Raw genomic sequence first — 17,188 nt, 5'->3', positions numbered from 1 at the left:
CCCTCACCCCCTCCCTCACCCTCTCGTCTCCCCCTCCCTCACCCTCCGTTTTCCTCCTCAAGGTGGTGTCATCCCCATCTGTTCCAAAATGAGAACCATGTTCGTTTCCCTTTCCCATCTCCACCTTCACCTCGATGCCACATTTCCAACACATTTACCTTCCCTCATATCGTTTGACTTTGTTCAATCCCTCTCCCTGAAATATATTTGGAACTAAAGTGGTGTACTTTCTTGTAATAAATGCTTCATCATCCTCTCCTCCATCCTCCTCAAGTTGCACTGAAGTTGATGAATTTTCAAATCGTCCCACCCTCTATTTGCCTACGTAATGCATGATATGTTCCTTCGCCGGTTCCCACAGGCGTCGCTTGCAGCTGAGTCCAAACCAAGCATTCTTCCTGTTGGTGAATGAGAGAAGCTTGGTGAGCGTCTCTGTGCCCGTGTCACAGCTCTACGAACAGGCGAAAGACGATGATGGCTTCCTCTACATGGTTTACGCATCACAGGAAACATTCGGCTGAGGGAGGTAGAGACGTTACCATTTCATCCAGTGTCTGCACCCCGGCGACACGACCGCCAAGCAGTTAATGGAGTAGAAAAAAAAAAAACATCCACATTGAGTTAGCTGTTAGACGTAGCTAGCCAGTTAGTCATTGCCTGTTTATTACATGAGGATGGTTGCTGTGAAAGTTTACCAGGAAGTGTTGATTCCAAGCAGAGCTTTTGTGACAAATAAAAAGGCACAAGAAGGCTTGTTTGTTTGTTCTTTAACAAAAAGTGAAGAATGCAGCCTTTGTACAGTGTATCAGATGCAGGTATTAACACAGGAGAATAACCTGGACTATGCTTTTACACACCTGTACCCGGTTGCTCAAAGCTCAGGTAAGCACCATCCTGTGGATAAATAAAATTCCCAATGTTTTCCATGCAGGATGACCTGGAAGTTCCTTCCCCGGTGAAGTCACAAGAAATATTTTTAAAATGGTGCCGCTTCCTCGCTTGATAGATCGTCGTTCCGTTAACCGTCAGACAGCTCTCATCCAATGGTTAAATTTTCCGAGTTTTGAGCAACCGGGACAACTTGTCCGCTCCGAGAGATCGACTGCTGGACCTTTACCTCGCAATCTCCTGTACGAGGTTCAAATAGATAACATGACAAGTGCAGCGACCTTTTTTTTTCTTTGGGTGGGAAGGAGCACAGTAAATTTAAATTAGCTCCACTTTCTGCATTGTGTTCCACCACTTTGTTGGGAATGGGCCCAAGCACAGATGTCCTGTGGTCGTGGCCATGGTGGATCCAAGCCAACGTGTCACACCAAAGGCCATGCAAACAAATCATTTGAGCTCGACCATCATTTTTCTCCCATCCTGCGTTTTGATGTCCGTGCCGTATTTCAGGTGGAACTCTCTTCTTCGGAAGGCGTAGAGGTAATCAGAGATGAGCAGGATCTGAAGGACAGGAACATCCATGATATAAAATTACGCCGCTTTGGGACAACACAATACTTTACCATACCCCCACCCCCACAAAAAATAATAACTACAAAGCATCTCAAAATGCAAAGCCAGTACACCTTTTGTTTGTACTTGAAGTGAACACAAAAAAAGAATACATTTGAATATTTTCTCCATGATCTCAAAATAAAGATTTTTGAACATTTGATGGCAAAAGCTCAAATGGTAAAAAAAAGTTACAGGCCAGACAGACACACAGAAGCGATTGCAAAAAACCCCGTCTTTCGCTGCATGGGGGACGGCCTTATAATAATGACAGTAACAATGACAATGGGCCTGCTTTGATGACCAACAAGGAGCTGATACTCTCGGTTCCTGCCTTTGTTAGGTCAGGTGAGGGTCAGGTATGGGAGTATGCGCCAAAGCAGCACGTCGCTGCGTCCACTTTCCGCCGGTACTCCAGGGGCCTCCTTCTGGACATCCCCCAGGCAGATGCCTGGCCCAACCCCATCTGCTGAGATGCTGATCAACCTGCTGCAACCACGAGGCACGTGGTCGGCCCGTTGGTCTCCTCCACTCACGAGGCTCCCTCACTGAGAGAATCTGGTAAGCAGGATCAGCGTCAGGAAAATGAGCCACATGTCCATGCAGCTGCAGCTGACGATCACGGACTAGGCAGGTAACAAATTTCGTTTGTCTCTCTCAGCAACCGCTCGTTGGACACAGTCTGACCAGCGAGAGCCAAGGATTCTCCAAAGAGACCTGGTACCAAAGGAATTAAGTCTCCGCTTCAGATCCCTGGTCAGAATCCAAGTTTCACATCGATAGAGCAAGACTGGAAGCACCAAGGACCTGAAGACTCAGACTTTCCTCCTCCCACACAGATTCCAGCAGTGAAACACCCCATGATCCAGTGAATCCATGACTCCCCAGGCCCAACCCAGACATCTATTGACCTCTGGCTTAGCCAGCAGAGACATAAATACACTACCAAGGTAAGTGAATCTCTCTGTGACATCAAGGATGGTGGTCTTGAAGGTACTTCACAACTCTTCAGGATTCCCCAAAGCATTCAGACCCCCCCTCCCCCCCACCCCAAATCCCCACTCAGCCTGTTTGCAAACTCCTCAGTTGCCCCCTCATCTTTGAGCTTGCCAACATCCAGCCGAAGCTGGGAGACCATTCTCCCGAATCCAAGCTGTAACTTCAGAGTTGCGACCATAAGCCTGTGGTCAATAATGAGGAACTGAGCACTCCGATCTACCCTGCAGTTCTGGATCATCCTCCAGCGACCATCAACGAGGACATGGTCAATCTCCTTTGCCACACCACCAGCGTTGGAATAACAAGTCCAGCGATGAGCTTGTGGGCGCTGAAACCATGAACCAGTCAACTTAAGTCCATGACTTCTTGCAAAGTCAAGGAACTTAGTGCTATTTAGGTTCACAGTTCCAGACCCATGGGGACCAACACACATCTCATAACCATCCCTATCAGTTCCAGTCGATGCATTGAAATCCCCCAAGACTGGAAGAGTATCTCGCCTGGGGCGCTGATCCACCACAGACTCGAGGGCGGCATAGAATGCGTCCTTCACGGTGAGGTCACTCGCCTCAGTTGGAGTGTATAAAGAGATCAGGGAAAGGACACCTAAGGAGTGACAAATCCTTGGTCTCGAAATACGCTCGTTGACCAGTGTTACCTCAATTATCATTGGAATCAGCTTATTGGACACAGCTACAGCAACTCCTTGGGCATGGTAACCATCAGAGTGACCAGACCAATAGTAGGTGTAACCACCCAGCATGATCTCGCTGCAATCCGGTCGAACTTCAGAGAGAGCTGCAATACTGATGTTCAAACGCTTGAGCTCAGATGATAACAGAGACAGGTGATCATCTTCTCTTAGGGATAGGACACATTCCAGGCACCCACCCGAAGGGACACCTCAGGTAAATCCAAGGAGACCACCTTCTGGTGGACGACACCTCAACACCACCCCGACACACTTCCGCAATCTGACCCGGGAATGTTACCCCGTGGTTTTCCTCCTCGCAAAGATTGGGGTCCCGAAGGATTTGCCCTAATTCCGTCATTCGGTGAGCTGCCGAGCAGAGGGAAGCTGCATAGGAGGTACGCCCATGGAGTGGGTTTTGAATTTTCTTTACGGTTTTCTTATGTTTTGCGGAATGAAGGGTTTTACGGTGGCTGGAGTGCAAATCCTGCCACCAACCTCCTAATAAAAAGTAACCCAACTGCAGGAGGACGTCCCCAGGCACAGTTGGGCACTTGGTTATGGATGACCGTTGGCTCACAAGGAGCTCCTCCATCCTTTGGCAGGTTTAGTTTTTAATCCTGCTGGGAGTCAATATCTATACACCATCCTCACTAAAAAAACCTGGTAGGGTAGACCGTTTGGTCTCCGACAACCAGACCATGAAACAGGTTAGTACAGGTTAACATGGCACATGTAGCAAGCCACAGATCTAATCTAGCCTAACCTGACAAAATGTCAGGGGGTGGTATGAGGAATGGATCTGTGTAATATGAAAGCTAAATGTTGAATGTTTTTTGAAATATCATGAACACAAGCCAAGTTACACAGATGATTTTCATGGCAACAGAATTCAGCCAATCACTGCCTTGATCTAATCAGGTTGAGATAATGTCATGAGGAATAGATATCTGCAATATGAAAGCGAAATGTTCAATGGCATTTGAAATATCGCGCACACAAAGGTATATGGACAGATGATTGGTCGGTCAGAGCTCCTTTTAATGTCCCCCATCTCCAACCTTCTTGGAGGAGCAGGGGACAAAGAGGGGAGGACACACAAAGCTTATGACACAGAGGGAAGAGGGAAGGACACACAAAGCTTATTTGGGATTACGTGAACCAACACCCAATTCATTCAGGACACGTCACATGGTCACATCATTAATCTTACACCATTAAGGCTTGCCCTCATCAATTAAATTTTGCTTTTCATTTTAAGGGCTAGAATTAAGCACAACAATACTAACAGGTAATCAAACAATACATTCTTATTTTTCTTCCAACAATAGAATGAGGCCCTCAATGTCAGACATGCCATCAGAGAAATCTCTCTGGACCTACACTACATGGCCAAACGTATGCGGACACCCCTTCTAATTGGTGGATTTGGCTATTTCAGCAACACCCATTGCTGACAGGTGTATAAAATAAAGTACATAGCCATGCAATCTGCATAGACAAACATTGGCAGGGGAATGGACTGTACTGAAGAGCTCAGTGATTTTCAATGTGGCATCGTCATGGGATGCCACCTTTCCAACAAGTCAGTTCGTCAAATTTCTGCCCTGGTAGAGCTGCACCGGTCAACTGGAAGTGCTGTTATGGTGAAGTGGAGATGTCTAGGAGCAACAACAGCTCAGCCCCAAAGTGGTAGGCCACACAAGCTCACAGAATGGGACCGCCGAGTGCTGAAGTGCGTAGCGTGGAAAAATCGTCTTGTCGGTTGCAACACTCACTACAGAGTTCCAAACTGATTCTGGAAGCAAAGTCAGCACAAACACTGTTCGTCAAGAGCTTCATGAAATCGGTTTCCGTGGCCGAGCAGCCGCACACAAGCCTAAGATCACCATGCGCAATGCCAATCGTCAGCTGGAGTGGTGTCAAGCTCACCGCCATTGGACTCTGGAGCAGTGGAAACGTGTTCTCCAGACGAGAGTGATGAATCGCGCTTCACCATCTGGCAGTCCAACGGATGCATCTGGTTTGGCAGATGCCAGGAGAACGCTACCTGTCTGAATGCATCGTGCCAACTGTAAAGTTTTGTGGAGGAGGAATAATGGTCCAGGGTTGTTTTTCATGGTTCAAGCTCAGCTCCTTAATTCCAGTAAAGGGAAATCTTAACGCTACAGCATACAATGACATATGACATTGCAGATGATTCTGTGCTTCCAACGTTGTGGCAACAGTTTGGGGAAGGCCACAACTTTGTGGCAAGAGCCAGTTGAACCAACTTCCACATTCTACTCAACCTCGTTCATTCCTCCAGGTTTTCAAGACAGCTGTTCACCACCATCTCAGATAGTCCCCAATCCAAAACTATGATCTTTTCCACCCCGTTAATTCTCCCGAAGCCCACCGATTTCAAACTTGAGAGTTTGCTTCTTTGTGCATCTTCTTCACCCTCTATGTGCTCCCCAAATCATCATAGCCCTCATCTTGAAAGTCTCTCTCCATTTTGTTTCTCAATCCCACAGGTCTGTGTCTGTCTCTCTATCTAGTTTTGTTGCGTTACATCCTGATATGTTCTTGCTCCTCCAGGGAGTCAAGGCTCGTGTATAAATAAAAAAGTCGGAAGAGGTTGTACACACCTGTGCAGTGGAGAAGGCAAGTGTGGCGGCATAATAGAAGTTTGCATTGGCACTGCCAGAAAACACCCAAAGGTGCCACAAAATAGGGAAAAGGACACCACAGGAGAGGAGGAGGCACAGAACCAGGAAGGAGTTCCGCAAATCTATGGATGACACAACCCGATGATCAGATGCTTAAAGTGTATCATGAACAAACTATTGCCACATTCCCCTCCTCCAACCTATTTCTCATCCTTGTGTACTCAGGCAAGGAATAAAATACGTACAGCGACTGAGGTGTGACCAAATGGGCAGCAGTGCCAGGTAAAATGCAACATCCCCCAGGTTGGGGTAAGACTTGAACACAGCCAGCAGGGCAATCTGGATGAACATCAGGAACTGAGGATGGTCACTGCGAGGATACGCACAGCACGAGTCAAAATGCAGGAAACTTGCTTTTGGCACACGCACAATGCACACACTCTTTATTCGACTGGTGGAGATTAAAGGAAACAAACAAACAAACAAACAAAAAAAGCAAATCCATTTAACGCACACTTTGGAACATGTCGATGACAAATGCAAAACCTGTTGTCCAATTGAAATCAGAGATCCGATCGATGTGTGCATGCTTTGGCCACTTTGTAAGCAGATATTGCAGGTGATGCAGCAAATCGCAATTTCCTCACCTGAGCACAATGATCAGAGGAAGAGTGTAAATGAACGTGTTTAGTTGGAAGATGCAAATGAAGAAAAGCCGAAAGTGCTCAAAAACCTCGGTGAAGAAGTACCAGAAGAGTCCAACATTCGGGGTGAGATCAGGCACAGACAAACTGAAACGAACAAGGTGGATCATGGTTAGCGCCGTCACGACCTGCAGTCCTGCACAGATGCCAATACGTCAGAGTATTGTCCCCTCTCACGATGAGTCATGGAGACCTCGCTTTCACTGGAATTGATTAAATTTGCATCAAAGACCTCACATGAAACCGTAGACGGCAGGAATGAAATCAGATGAGTAGAGAAGTGAGTAGGACAGCATCAGCAGGATGGACAGACACCCGAGGAACACGACCGTGTACTCGAGAATAAAGCACAAAAGGTAAGGATTCTGCAGCATCAGCTTTCCTTTCACTTCTTTCTGTAAGAAAAGAAAACCAGGAGAGGGTGATGGAGGGAGGGAGCAAATGCAAGGCTTCCAGGGCAACATGCACACTTATCATTGACACCACATACCACCCCATAGGGTACCTGAAAGCCAGAGGAAGCACGATGCAGCATTTTCATAATCACAAATAATAATCATTGATGGAACAATCCATCATCATTAGTTAATCAAGAGATTGCAGATGAAAATGAGGAACTCACCTCTGGCAAAATAGAGGGATTTATGCATGTGTGTGTACATACACACACACACACACACACACACACACACACACACACACACACACACACACACACACACACACACACACACACACACACACACACACACACACACACACACACACACACACACGGTGTGTTCAAAAAGTATCCAACCTTAATTTTTTGTGCGTAAACAAATGAAGCTCGGGAGGCGTGGTTTGGTGCACGTATGTAGGCGATCCTAATCCGTATGCGTGAATATTTTCCCACCTGCAGAAGCTGTCAGTCGCCGACAGACTGCCGATGAGTGAGGAAGTGCAAGAGCGCCGTCGGATTTTCGTTTTTGAACAAAATGACGGAAAAAAACTTGAACAACGCCACTGCATCAAATATTGTGTAAAGCTTTGCGATTCCCAAGTGGAAACTATCCGCAAGATTCAACAGGCCTTCGGGAACGAAGCAATGGGCACCACACAGATAAAAGAGTGGTACAACCGCTTCAAAGATGATCGCACATCAGTGTAAAGTTAAGCACGTTCTGGTAGGCCCTCAACATCCCGAAATGAGATCGTCATTGACCAAGTGAGGGCCCTGCTGATGTAGGATCGTCGAATCACGATCAGAGAACTTGCAGACGAGGCGGGCGTCAGCATTGGATCCGTTCATTCCATTGTGACTGAGGATTTGGGTTTAAGGAGAATCTCAGCGAAGTTCGTGCCAAAGCTGCTAACGATCGAGCAGAAGCAACTCCGTTTGGAGATCGCACAGGACATGCTGGAAGCTGTGAACAGCGATCCCAACTTCTTCAACACAGTGATCACTGGCGATGAGACCACAGTGATCCGTAATTTTGTCAAAAACGAAAATCCGACGGCGCTCACTTACACTTCCTCACTCATCGGCGGTCTGTCGGCGACTGACAGCTTCTGCAGGCGGGAAAATATTCATGCATACGGATTAGGATCACCAACATACATGCACCAAACCACGCCTCCCGAGCTTCATTTGTTTACGCACAAAAAATTAAGGTTGCATACTTTTTGAACACACCGTGTGTGTGTGTGTGTGCGTGTGTGTGTGCGTGTGTGCATATATGAAAATGGTTACGGTCGCCGCGTCCAGATAACTCCCCACAGGTTGGGCGAGTTACCACAATAGCCAGTTGTCCTATTAACTTCTTACCGGCTCCGACATCCAGAGCCGTGTTGCCATAACAGGTAAAGTTTCTGGTATGAACGAGTATCGTGCTCGCAGTCATATAACAGATCTTATTAATTGGCCAAGCAGAACCAAGTCACATGACCGCCATCTTGAGATAAATCGATCAACTCAGCTGCCATATGCCACCGTTGTGATGCGAGCAGGAAGAGTAAGGAGATGAGCGAGTTTTATACACGTAATCAAGTTGTAAGCACATATTATATCCAGTTCAAGAGGATATACAGTGTAACCTCGATTAACCGCCCCCCTTTTAACCGCCACCCTCGCCTTCTGCCTGGAAATCAGGGATTCCCAATTTCCATAATGCATTTTTGAATTACGATCCGCGATCCGCCATCCGCCAACCGCCAACGTTTTCCCAGTACATAAGTAGTTATAGCAATGAAAAACACCCTCGTTTATCTGCCAGCGATCGCCTGTACTTCCCCACATCACGAATATTGTGCAATCATCTAAAAATAACCTTAGTCATCATTGGTTCATGGTTAGCGGGAGCACGTGCTGGTCCCGTCTGCCTCGAGCCGTGCATCGAGCCTGTTCAGTTCAAAGATTTCGTTCAGCATGTCTGGAAGAAAGAGGCCTCAATTGGGTTTAACACTCGATCAGAAATGCATGATATGCGGGTACGCAAAGGAAAGCTCGTCCGCGAGCCAGCAAGAGATTGCTAATCATTTCTCTCATAGTCACTGGGGAAGACCTCACCGATGAGGAAATTGTTGAACTTGCGCGCACAGACGGCGATGATGATGCCGACGATGACGTTGAAGTGCCACGTCCACCTTCATCCATTGAGGCCAAAGCAGCAATCGAGATCATGTTCAGCTACCTTGAGGCCCACTCGTCATCCACCGATTCGGGTTTGAAGGCGGCGCGCCGGTTGCAGTTTGAGATTGACAGAGCTTCTGTGGTAACGGCTAAGCAAACTTCCATCACAGACGTCTTCAAATCATCATCAGCCTTGGCCAATGTTGACAAGTTCTCAATCGCCTACTATGTGTGTGGCTCGTGGTGGTCATGTCCTGTTTCACAGTATGGACAGTTCTATTATATTTTTGGTCGGCCTTTCCATTTCACCAGTACTGTAATTTGACTAATGTGTTCAGTGGTAATCAAAACACTTGTACAGATTGTCATTTACGATCTTCAGTTCCTTATCATGGCATAAGCAAATGATATGCACAATAACTACGAGCCCATGACTTTGAACTCTGTTTTTTTTAAACATGTCTGCAGAAACAAATACAGTACGTACATGTGAATAGGCCTGTGTCTGGCGTACTTGTAGTTTACATATTATATATTTTTGTTATCCATTTATTATCCCTTGATCCAAACAGGATGGAATAGAAGGTAAAATAAACTCGAAAGACTGTTGAAACGCGCCCCCAATAGATCAATTCTGGCGCACGTGGATGCCTGTGTAGTGGCATGGACAGACCGTGACATTGATATCGGACATCTGAATCCCTTCGAGCAACCCCCCGTTCAACCGCCTCCCTCGCATAACCGCCACATACGACCGTGTCCCAGCGCTGGCGGTTAAAAGAGGTTTCACTGTATATGGAAATTAACACAAAGGGTGATCTATCTAATACATATGCAATGCATCTTTATCCACATGTATTGCAATACACTAAACTGAACAGATACTTTGAAATAACTATCGTTACACTAAAGATGCACTCTTAACTTCAGCAGCCATAACAACACATAACAGCCTTTCGGATTCGCTTCCCAACCATTGACCCTCCCTGAAGCTGACAAGCTGCAGAAAACTCAGTGGCACTATGGGTTGCAAATAAAAGCAACCAGGGGCGCAGTCACATTATTAATTTAGGCAGGGTCCTCGCTTCCAATTCCCACGTTACCTTTCTGGCAAATTAATCCCCCCAGATAGGGAACCGTGCTCTCTACGCCCCGCTCCGACAAAAGATCGGCCGAGCGAAACCGCAAGTGGGACGCCAGTTAGTCTGACCTTAGCAGAACTCCCATCCACTATTTACATCCTCTGTCTAACCAATAGAGAAAGACACTCAGGCAGGTTGGAAACAAATGGCACGTATTTACAAGGCAAAAGCAGTGTCACAAAGAAAGAACCTTTCCCTTAAACACACAAGCCCCTTAAATCATTCATCTTACCACAAATCTAGACACAGGTACCTCAATCTTTCCAAGAGGCAAGATAACCAAGAGTTATCGACAGATAAAGCGAAGTCGGTAGGGTATGGTGTTGACCCCAGGCCCAGTTGGCTCATGTGCAAAGAACAAGATGTAGGGTGCGGGTGATTTATCGGTGCAGGTGGAAGGGGCGGTTGTATTTCAAGGTGTGTGTGTAATGAGAGCTCTAAAAAGAACTGTTGTGCACCAAGTTGATGCTACACAACAGTGCAAATCAATGAGGTGTGTGCACTGAAAGATGCAAGCATATGAGGTGTGTGTTTGTAAGATGTGCAAGGAGAGAAGTCAGTTCTGAGGAGATTTGGTCAGGGAGGAGGTGGTCACCACACCTGGTAACCCACGGCTCCGTTCCCATTCCACCTGGCACTGGCTCGCCTCAGCGTTGCGTTCCCTCAAGCACCTGGCGTAGACCGACACTCGGAACTGACAATTTCTGGACACAACTCTTTTGAACAGGGCTCACTCTCCTCCCTCCCTCAGAGCTCACCCGAGCTCCACTCCAAAAACTTCTCGTTACAAACTGCTCTTCCAGATATCTTATCGGCTCACCCCCGTCACCAATCACGTCTGCTTTTTGGCATCTCCCACGCTGTAATCCAGCTATCACGATTGGCCAATTGACATGGGGCCAACGCCATATACAATATATCTAACTATGATTTTAAGTTTTTGTTTGTCTGTTTGTTTGTTTGTCTGCACGCGCTAATCTCTGAAAGGTGAAAGATAGGAGCTAACCACTGAAACAAAAAATGTCGGGATGGGCCCCGGGAAGGTTATAGGCTATGTGGCAAGGCCCCTTGGCCGGGGGGAGAGGGGGAAGGGGGTGTGTTTCCCCCTCACCAACCCCCTTAGCCTATGACTGCCATGGCCCAATAGGGAACTGATACTGTGCTCGCGTCAGACATATGTATAGAAGATTAAATTCATTCAAAAAGAACCCGGGCAGCGCCGGGTGCATTCACCTAGTTGATAATATAAAAAGGTCTTGCAGTACTGCAAACGGTCTAGATGGTCAAGGGTCCAAGTCGTCTAATCTGTCTGAAAGGATCTAAGGTGTCTTTTTCGTCCTCTGGGTTCTTGGGGACTTAAAGGGTCTTCCACGGTCAAATTTGACATATATCTACGGGAGTGGTCAGGGGGATCCACATTATTAGTTTCGTTAACACCAATTATCGTACCATTATTAATGTTAATATTATTATTTTTCAATACGGCACTGAAATGTTAATATTATGCTATTATCATTGTTCTTGTAATTACTTTTACCATTTGAAATGGCCTTAGAAAAGTACCACGACGAGGTGGAACAATGCTCAAGCTGCGACATTATACACCTTCCCAATGTAGGAAAAGGCAATAAAACATGGGAATTCTTCCGGATTTTTTTGCAGTGAATGAGGTCGAAAGCAACAGAGGCTAAACGAGTGTGAAAATAATGAGTCATCATCTTACTCATGATACAATAGAGGGTTCTGAAGTGTCACGCATAATACCCACTCCCACCACAATCACCGGAAGCGGCGTTAAACGGTCCACATTTACAAAGATAATTTGCATCAGCACACCTTCGGAACTCCAGGTGAGGGTGGGGGGGGGTGCAAATGAGTTGTAACAAGCTCTGCCATATGACCCGTAGTCCCCGTGGCGAGTTTAGTTGGTCGAGACTACAACCGACTAAATCGACAAAAGATATTTCGAAGATTTTGACACAAGTGGACACATGGCAAAGTATTGGTCGGCCATTTCCATTGGTGGTCCATTTTTACAGCGCGTGCGCTGTATACAATTGCACAGAGTTTGAAATTTCCCGGCCGGCGTCTACAACGTCTCCAGTGTCCCCCCCCCCCCCCCCATGTGCCTCAAGACAGCCAATGACGGCCGTCCGGAAGATGCAGTGCGTAACCTCGACGGAAATACCCGAGTATTTCAATGGAAATTTGTGAAACTAATATGTTATATATGTGAAAACCATTAAATTTATTGCTTGACGGAAAAAAAAACGAAGAAACGCGCCCCTCGTGTACGAACGAACGAAAGACGTCATTTCCGCCCACCATCGCATGCTGAAAGCTAAGTTCTTCTTATGCTATCATTCTTTTGCGGTCCCCTGGCACGCTGTATCGAACAATTTCATTCCTTCTGTTATATATAAAGGTGCTTATCACAATAATAACAAGATTTTTACATTTCAAATATTAAGTAAGCCTTTTAATTGTTTTTCAACTGAAAAAGCATAAATTGCATATTTTAACATTAGTGTACTCATTTGTTTCACCACATGTGCTGTATTGAAGGATTTCACTTGTTTTGGTGGCATTTCGCACCTGGGCCACCGATCATTTTGAACCTTGACTGTACTTCAACACAAATCACAAGGACGTTTGTCGACAGTGGAGAAACATGTAGGGTGTATTCCCTTTGGGATTTGAACCCGGGTTCCCAGCATCAACAGTCAGGGGTTCAGATATGAACACTAACAGGAGAGAATTACTGAATTTTTGTGATTCTTCACCATTGAGAGATAGAGCACAACGTTTCAACTAGAGCATGTAGAGGAAAACCAATTTCAGATTTGAAATCGGCGTTGAAAAATACATAGAACTAGAGGGGGAGCACTTTGGAGAGTGCAAAACCTCTGCTGCCAATACTGCTGGGTCACTTAAGTGAACCTGATATCCTATTCATTGTAGGTCAAAATGGATCAGACTCTACTGAACCACGATTGAATAAACTAAACTAGATCGACGCGCATGTAGAAATGCCCAAAAAATAAAATCGAAATTTTTTTGAAAAAAAAAGGTGCAAATTTTTTTTCTCTAAATTTTTTTTGGGGTTGGAAATCACTTAAAACATGTAGAAATGCAAAAAAACAAAATTCAAATATTTTTCAAATAAAATCAAAATTTTTTTGAAAAAAAAGTTGCAAATTTTTTTTTTCTCGAACAAATTTTTATTTTTTGGTTTGAAATCACTTAAAACATGTAGAAATGCAAAAACACAAATTCAAATATTTTTTCAAAATGGCCACCATAGCGGCCATATTGGACTTTGGACCAAGTCCAAAATCTAATGGCATGATCCTTGGACCATACCTTATCCCCCCCCCACCAAGTTTCGTCAAAATCCGTCCAAGAGTTTTTCCGTAATACTGTTCACAAACAAACAAACAGACAGGGGTGAAAACAGTAACCTCCGTCCATCTTAGATGGCGGAGGTTAAAAATGTATTGGGCCTGATATGTTCTTGTGGATCAGGCGTTACGTGGCGGAGGTACGCGCTCCACCGAGTGCCCTTCTCGTTTAGATATATAATGTGACATCATCAAAAGGATAACCATCAGTCAATTATGAACCTCAAAATTGGGGGCTGGGAGAGAAGGATCAAACAAAGGTAAAGTGAGAGGTACCTGTGCAAGCTGCAGAATGACTGGAAAGAGCAGTACCACCGGATACAGACTCTCGTACGACGCAAGGGCCAGGAACACAGCGGACAGCATAATACTGTCTGCACAAGCATGGATACATCGTCGCTTGAGATCCCATGACCCGCAAGACACACAGGCAGCACCCACGGATTGCCACACACAGTGCAAGCTGCGGACGCATTTACTTCCGTAGGAGGTCATGGGGGAACCTTGACTTGTACACAACCACGTGATTAAGAGATGGGATGGTTTATGAATGGCGATGGTGAGTGTTTGTGACAATCTTACTGTGCTGTGTGGCAAGCATGAGGAGTGCGAGCAGCAGGTTATGGAAAGCGCAGGTAGATCGAGCAACACATGTCGCGACAGTCAACGGGTTCAACAGGTACCTGGGAATGACACAGGCATTGGCCACTGAAGATGTGAAGAATGACAACACTCAAGGTGAGAATTCTTCTCCGAATAAACACAAATCATTTTAGACCACGTGGCAACAACACACATCAGCACTACCAACTCACGCAGCTGCAACGTGCAGCGGGAGCCAATGGAGCGACTTTGGACGAAGCAAGATTTCGGACACGTCGACGCTCCATTTCCGGCACTTCTGCTTTTCCCACTGCAAGTAAAGAGCGTCTGGAATCGGACCTCAGGAATGAGAAAAGTGTATTCGCAACGAGAAACATTGCATGAAGTAATGAACGAGACGTACCAAATAAAGCGCAGTTTTCTTTGCAGACAGGTAAAGAATCACTGTTGTTGTAATATCCACCACCTGGACCGATCAAAGGAAAAACAAGTGGTCAATCGAACAGGTTTGTAATAATCAGATCTTCATCACATTCCAGCGATCACAAATTGAGTCCCTTCACTTTGGACCGTTTTACATTCCCATCACCATGAATGGTCCATAAACATCAAAGCGCATCAGTGAGCTCACAGGTAACTGCAATCCGCGAGCACGAGACCTGGCTGGCCGTGTGCATGCTCTTTGAGAAAACAATGGAAATTTACCGTAAACACCAGCTCAGAGTAGTCGATAAGAAAATGAAATATGTAGATGATCATGGGAGTCTGCGAGACAATACAAGGAATCATCTTTAGTTTTAAAAACACAAATAGACATTTACATACCGATGGATCGCATGATCAGGACCGCTTCGCATGATCAACCACTTCACACGATCAACCACTTCACACTAATCAATCAATCAACCACTTCACACGATCAATCAATCAACCACTTCACACTATCAATCAACCACTTCACACGATCAACCACTTCACACTATCAATCAATCAACCACTTCACACGATCAATCAATCAATCAACCACTTCACACTATCAATCAATCAACCACTTCACACTATCAATCAATCAACCACTTCACACGATCAATCAATCAATCAACCACTTCACACGATCAATCAATCAATCAACCACTTCACACGATCAACCACTTCACACGATCAATCAATCAATCAACCACTTCACACGATCAATCAATCAATCAACCACTTCACACGATCAATCAATCAATCAACCACTTCACACGATCAATCAATCAATCAACCACTTCACACGATCAACCACTTCACACGATCAATCAATCAATCAACCACTTCACACGATCAATCAATCAATCAACCACTTCACACGATCAACCACTTCACACTATCAATCAATCAATCAACCACTTCACACGATCAATCAATCAATCAACCACTTCACACGATCAATCAATCAACCACTTCACACGATCAATCAATCAATCAACCACTTCACACTATCAATCAATCAACCACTTCACACGATCAATCAATCAACCACTTCACACGATCAATCAATCAACCACTTCACACGATCAATCAATCAACCACTTCACACGATCAATCAATCAACCACTTCACACGATCAATCAATCAACCACTTCACACTATCAATCAATCAACCACTCCTCACCATCAATCAATCAACCACTTCACACAATCACGATACCATCACACAATTTTCTGGAAACCGGACATTCCGAGCTGATGGGTTGATTCCTCACCTCGTGAAATGTGTCTCCTTCATAAGGGGACACCCCCAGATCCAGCAACCTCAAGGCTTCCACAACTGGAATCAATGTAAACACATACAATGAGAGGGTCTCCACATAACACATAGCACTAGGGATAAGAGGTGAGAAATGGGGGGAGATGAGGGAGAGTGGAGGATGTAAGAGGGTGAATGTAGGGAGGTGGGGAAAACGGGAGAGGGAGGAGAGCGCAAGGGGAGAAACGTTGGGGGAAGAGCGCACGGGCGGGGAGGGGGGAGTCGGGGAAGAGTGCAAAGGGGGGTGGAGTGTAGGAGGGGTTGGGGTGGAGTGAGGGAGGGGTTGGGGTGCAGTGAGGGAGGGGTTGGGGTGCAGTGAGGGAGGGGTTGGGGTGCAGTGAGGGAGGGGTTGGGGTGCAGTGAGGGAGGGGTTGGGGTGGAGTGAGGGAGGGGTTGGGGTGGAGTGAGGGAGGGGTTGGGGTGCAGTGAGGGAGGGGTTGGGGTGCAGTGAGGGAGGGGTTGGGGTGCAGTGAGGGAGGGGTTGGGGTGCAGTGAGGGAGGGGTTGGGGTGGAGTGAGGAGGGGTTGGGGTGGAGTGAGGGAGGGGTTGGGGTGCAGTGAGGGAGGGGTTGGGGTGGAGTGAGGGAGGGGTTGGGGTGGAGTGAGGGAGGGGTTGGGGTGGAGTGAGGGAGGAGTGAGGATGGGGTGAGGGAGGGGTGTGCGGAGGGTGAGAGTGTAGGAAGGATGGAGTGGGGAAAAGAAACACCTTTACCTCTCCGCCAGGCAGTTTGTGGAGTTGACAACTCCACACGTTCAGAAATGGACCTCGAGAGGGGACTATAGAAGACCGCGGCTCGAACAGCCACCCCAAGAGCACACAGGAAGATTAACCACAAATCCATGTCCACGCAGCCACCGTCCTGGACGGGAACGACTGAACGAGACAATTATAAACTACACTCGGAACCGGTCGACCGGTTCCACTGGACCAAGTGTGTGAACCCTCTGTCAGCGCACACTCATCCACATCACCCACACTTTTACCTCATAACTACAATCCGGGCGTGAACTGCAAATGCACGAACCACTCTTCAGTCATCACGGCCATTCACACATTTATTTCCACTTTAGATATTTTCCTCAACTCTGACAACAACA

The 17,188-nt window shown here is 46.4% G+C and overlaps 2 protein-coding genes across 2 annotated transcripts in view; one reads left to right on the top strand and one right to left on the bottom strand.

Annotated features, from left to right (window-relative positions):
- LOC147023932 (microtubule-associated protein 1 light chain 3 alpha-like) overlaps positions 1–751 on the top strand; it is a 15,385-nt gene extending 14,634 nt beyond the window's left edge. The window contains exon 4 of the mRNA XM_085889944.1: positions 362–751. Within this exon, the coding sequence (XP_085746070.1) occupies positions 362–521 (160 nt within the window). The 3' untranslated portion in view covers positions 522–751. The remainder of the gene's footprint in view (positions 1–361) is intronic.
- PIGU (phosphatidylinositol glycan anchor biosynthesis class U) lies at positions 617–17,188 on the bottom strand. Its single transcript, XM_085889943.1, has 12 exons — positions 16,803–17,188; positions 16,048–16,112; positions 15,008–15,067; positions 14,706–14,768; positions 14,515–14,612; positions 14,282–14,382; positions 13,976–14,073; positions 6,783–6,940; positions 6,489–6,632; positions 6,087–6,211; positions 5,821–5,963; positions 617–1,449 (listed from the first exon to the last, which is right to left on the bottom strand). Exons 1-12 carry the CDS (start codon positions 16,930–16,932, stop codon positions 1,336–1,338), a joined length of 1,299 nt encoding a protein of 432 aa, XP_085746069.1. The 5' UTR covers positions 16,933–17,188; the 3' UTR covers positions 617–1,335.

Source organism: Eptatretus burgeri, chromosome 7, assembly GCF_056783735.1.
Source record: "Eptatretus burgeri isolate ZD-2024b chromosome 7, Ebu_testis_v1, whole genome shotgun sequence".
NCBI classification, from domain to species: Eukaryota; Metazoa; Chordata; class Myxini; order Myxiniformes; family Myxinidae; genus Eptatretus; species Eptatretus burgeri.
Note: the sequence above shows the minus strand (reverse complement) of the source record. Positions and strands in the feature narration are given on the sequence as shown.

Coding starts and splice junctions, on each gene's coding strand:
- PIGU (XM_085889943.1), bottom strand. CDS start 16,932: ATGGATTTGTGGTTAATCTTCCTGTGTGCTCTTGGGGTGGCTGTTCGA. Junction 6,633..6,782: donor CCTGCCGTCTACGGTTTCAT/GTGAGGTCTTTG, acceptor TGTTCGTTTCAG/TTTGTCTGTGCCTGATCTCA. Junction 5,964..6,086: donor TTGGTCACACCTCAGTCGCT/GTACGTATTTTA, acceptor TGTCATCCATAG/ATTTGCGGAACTCCTTCCTG.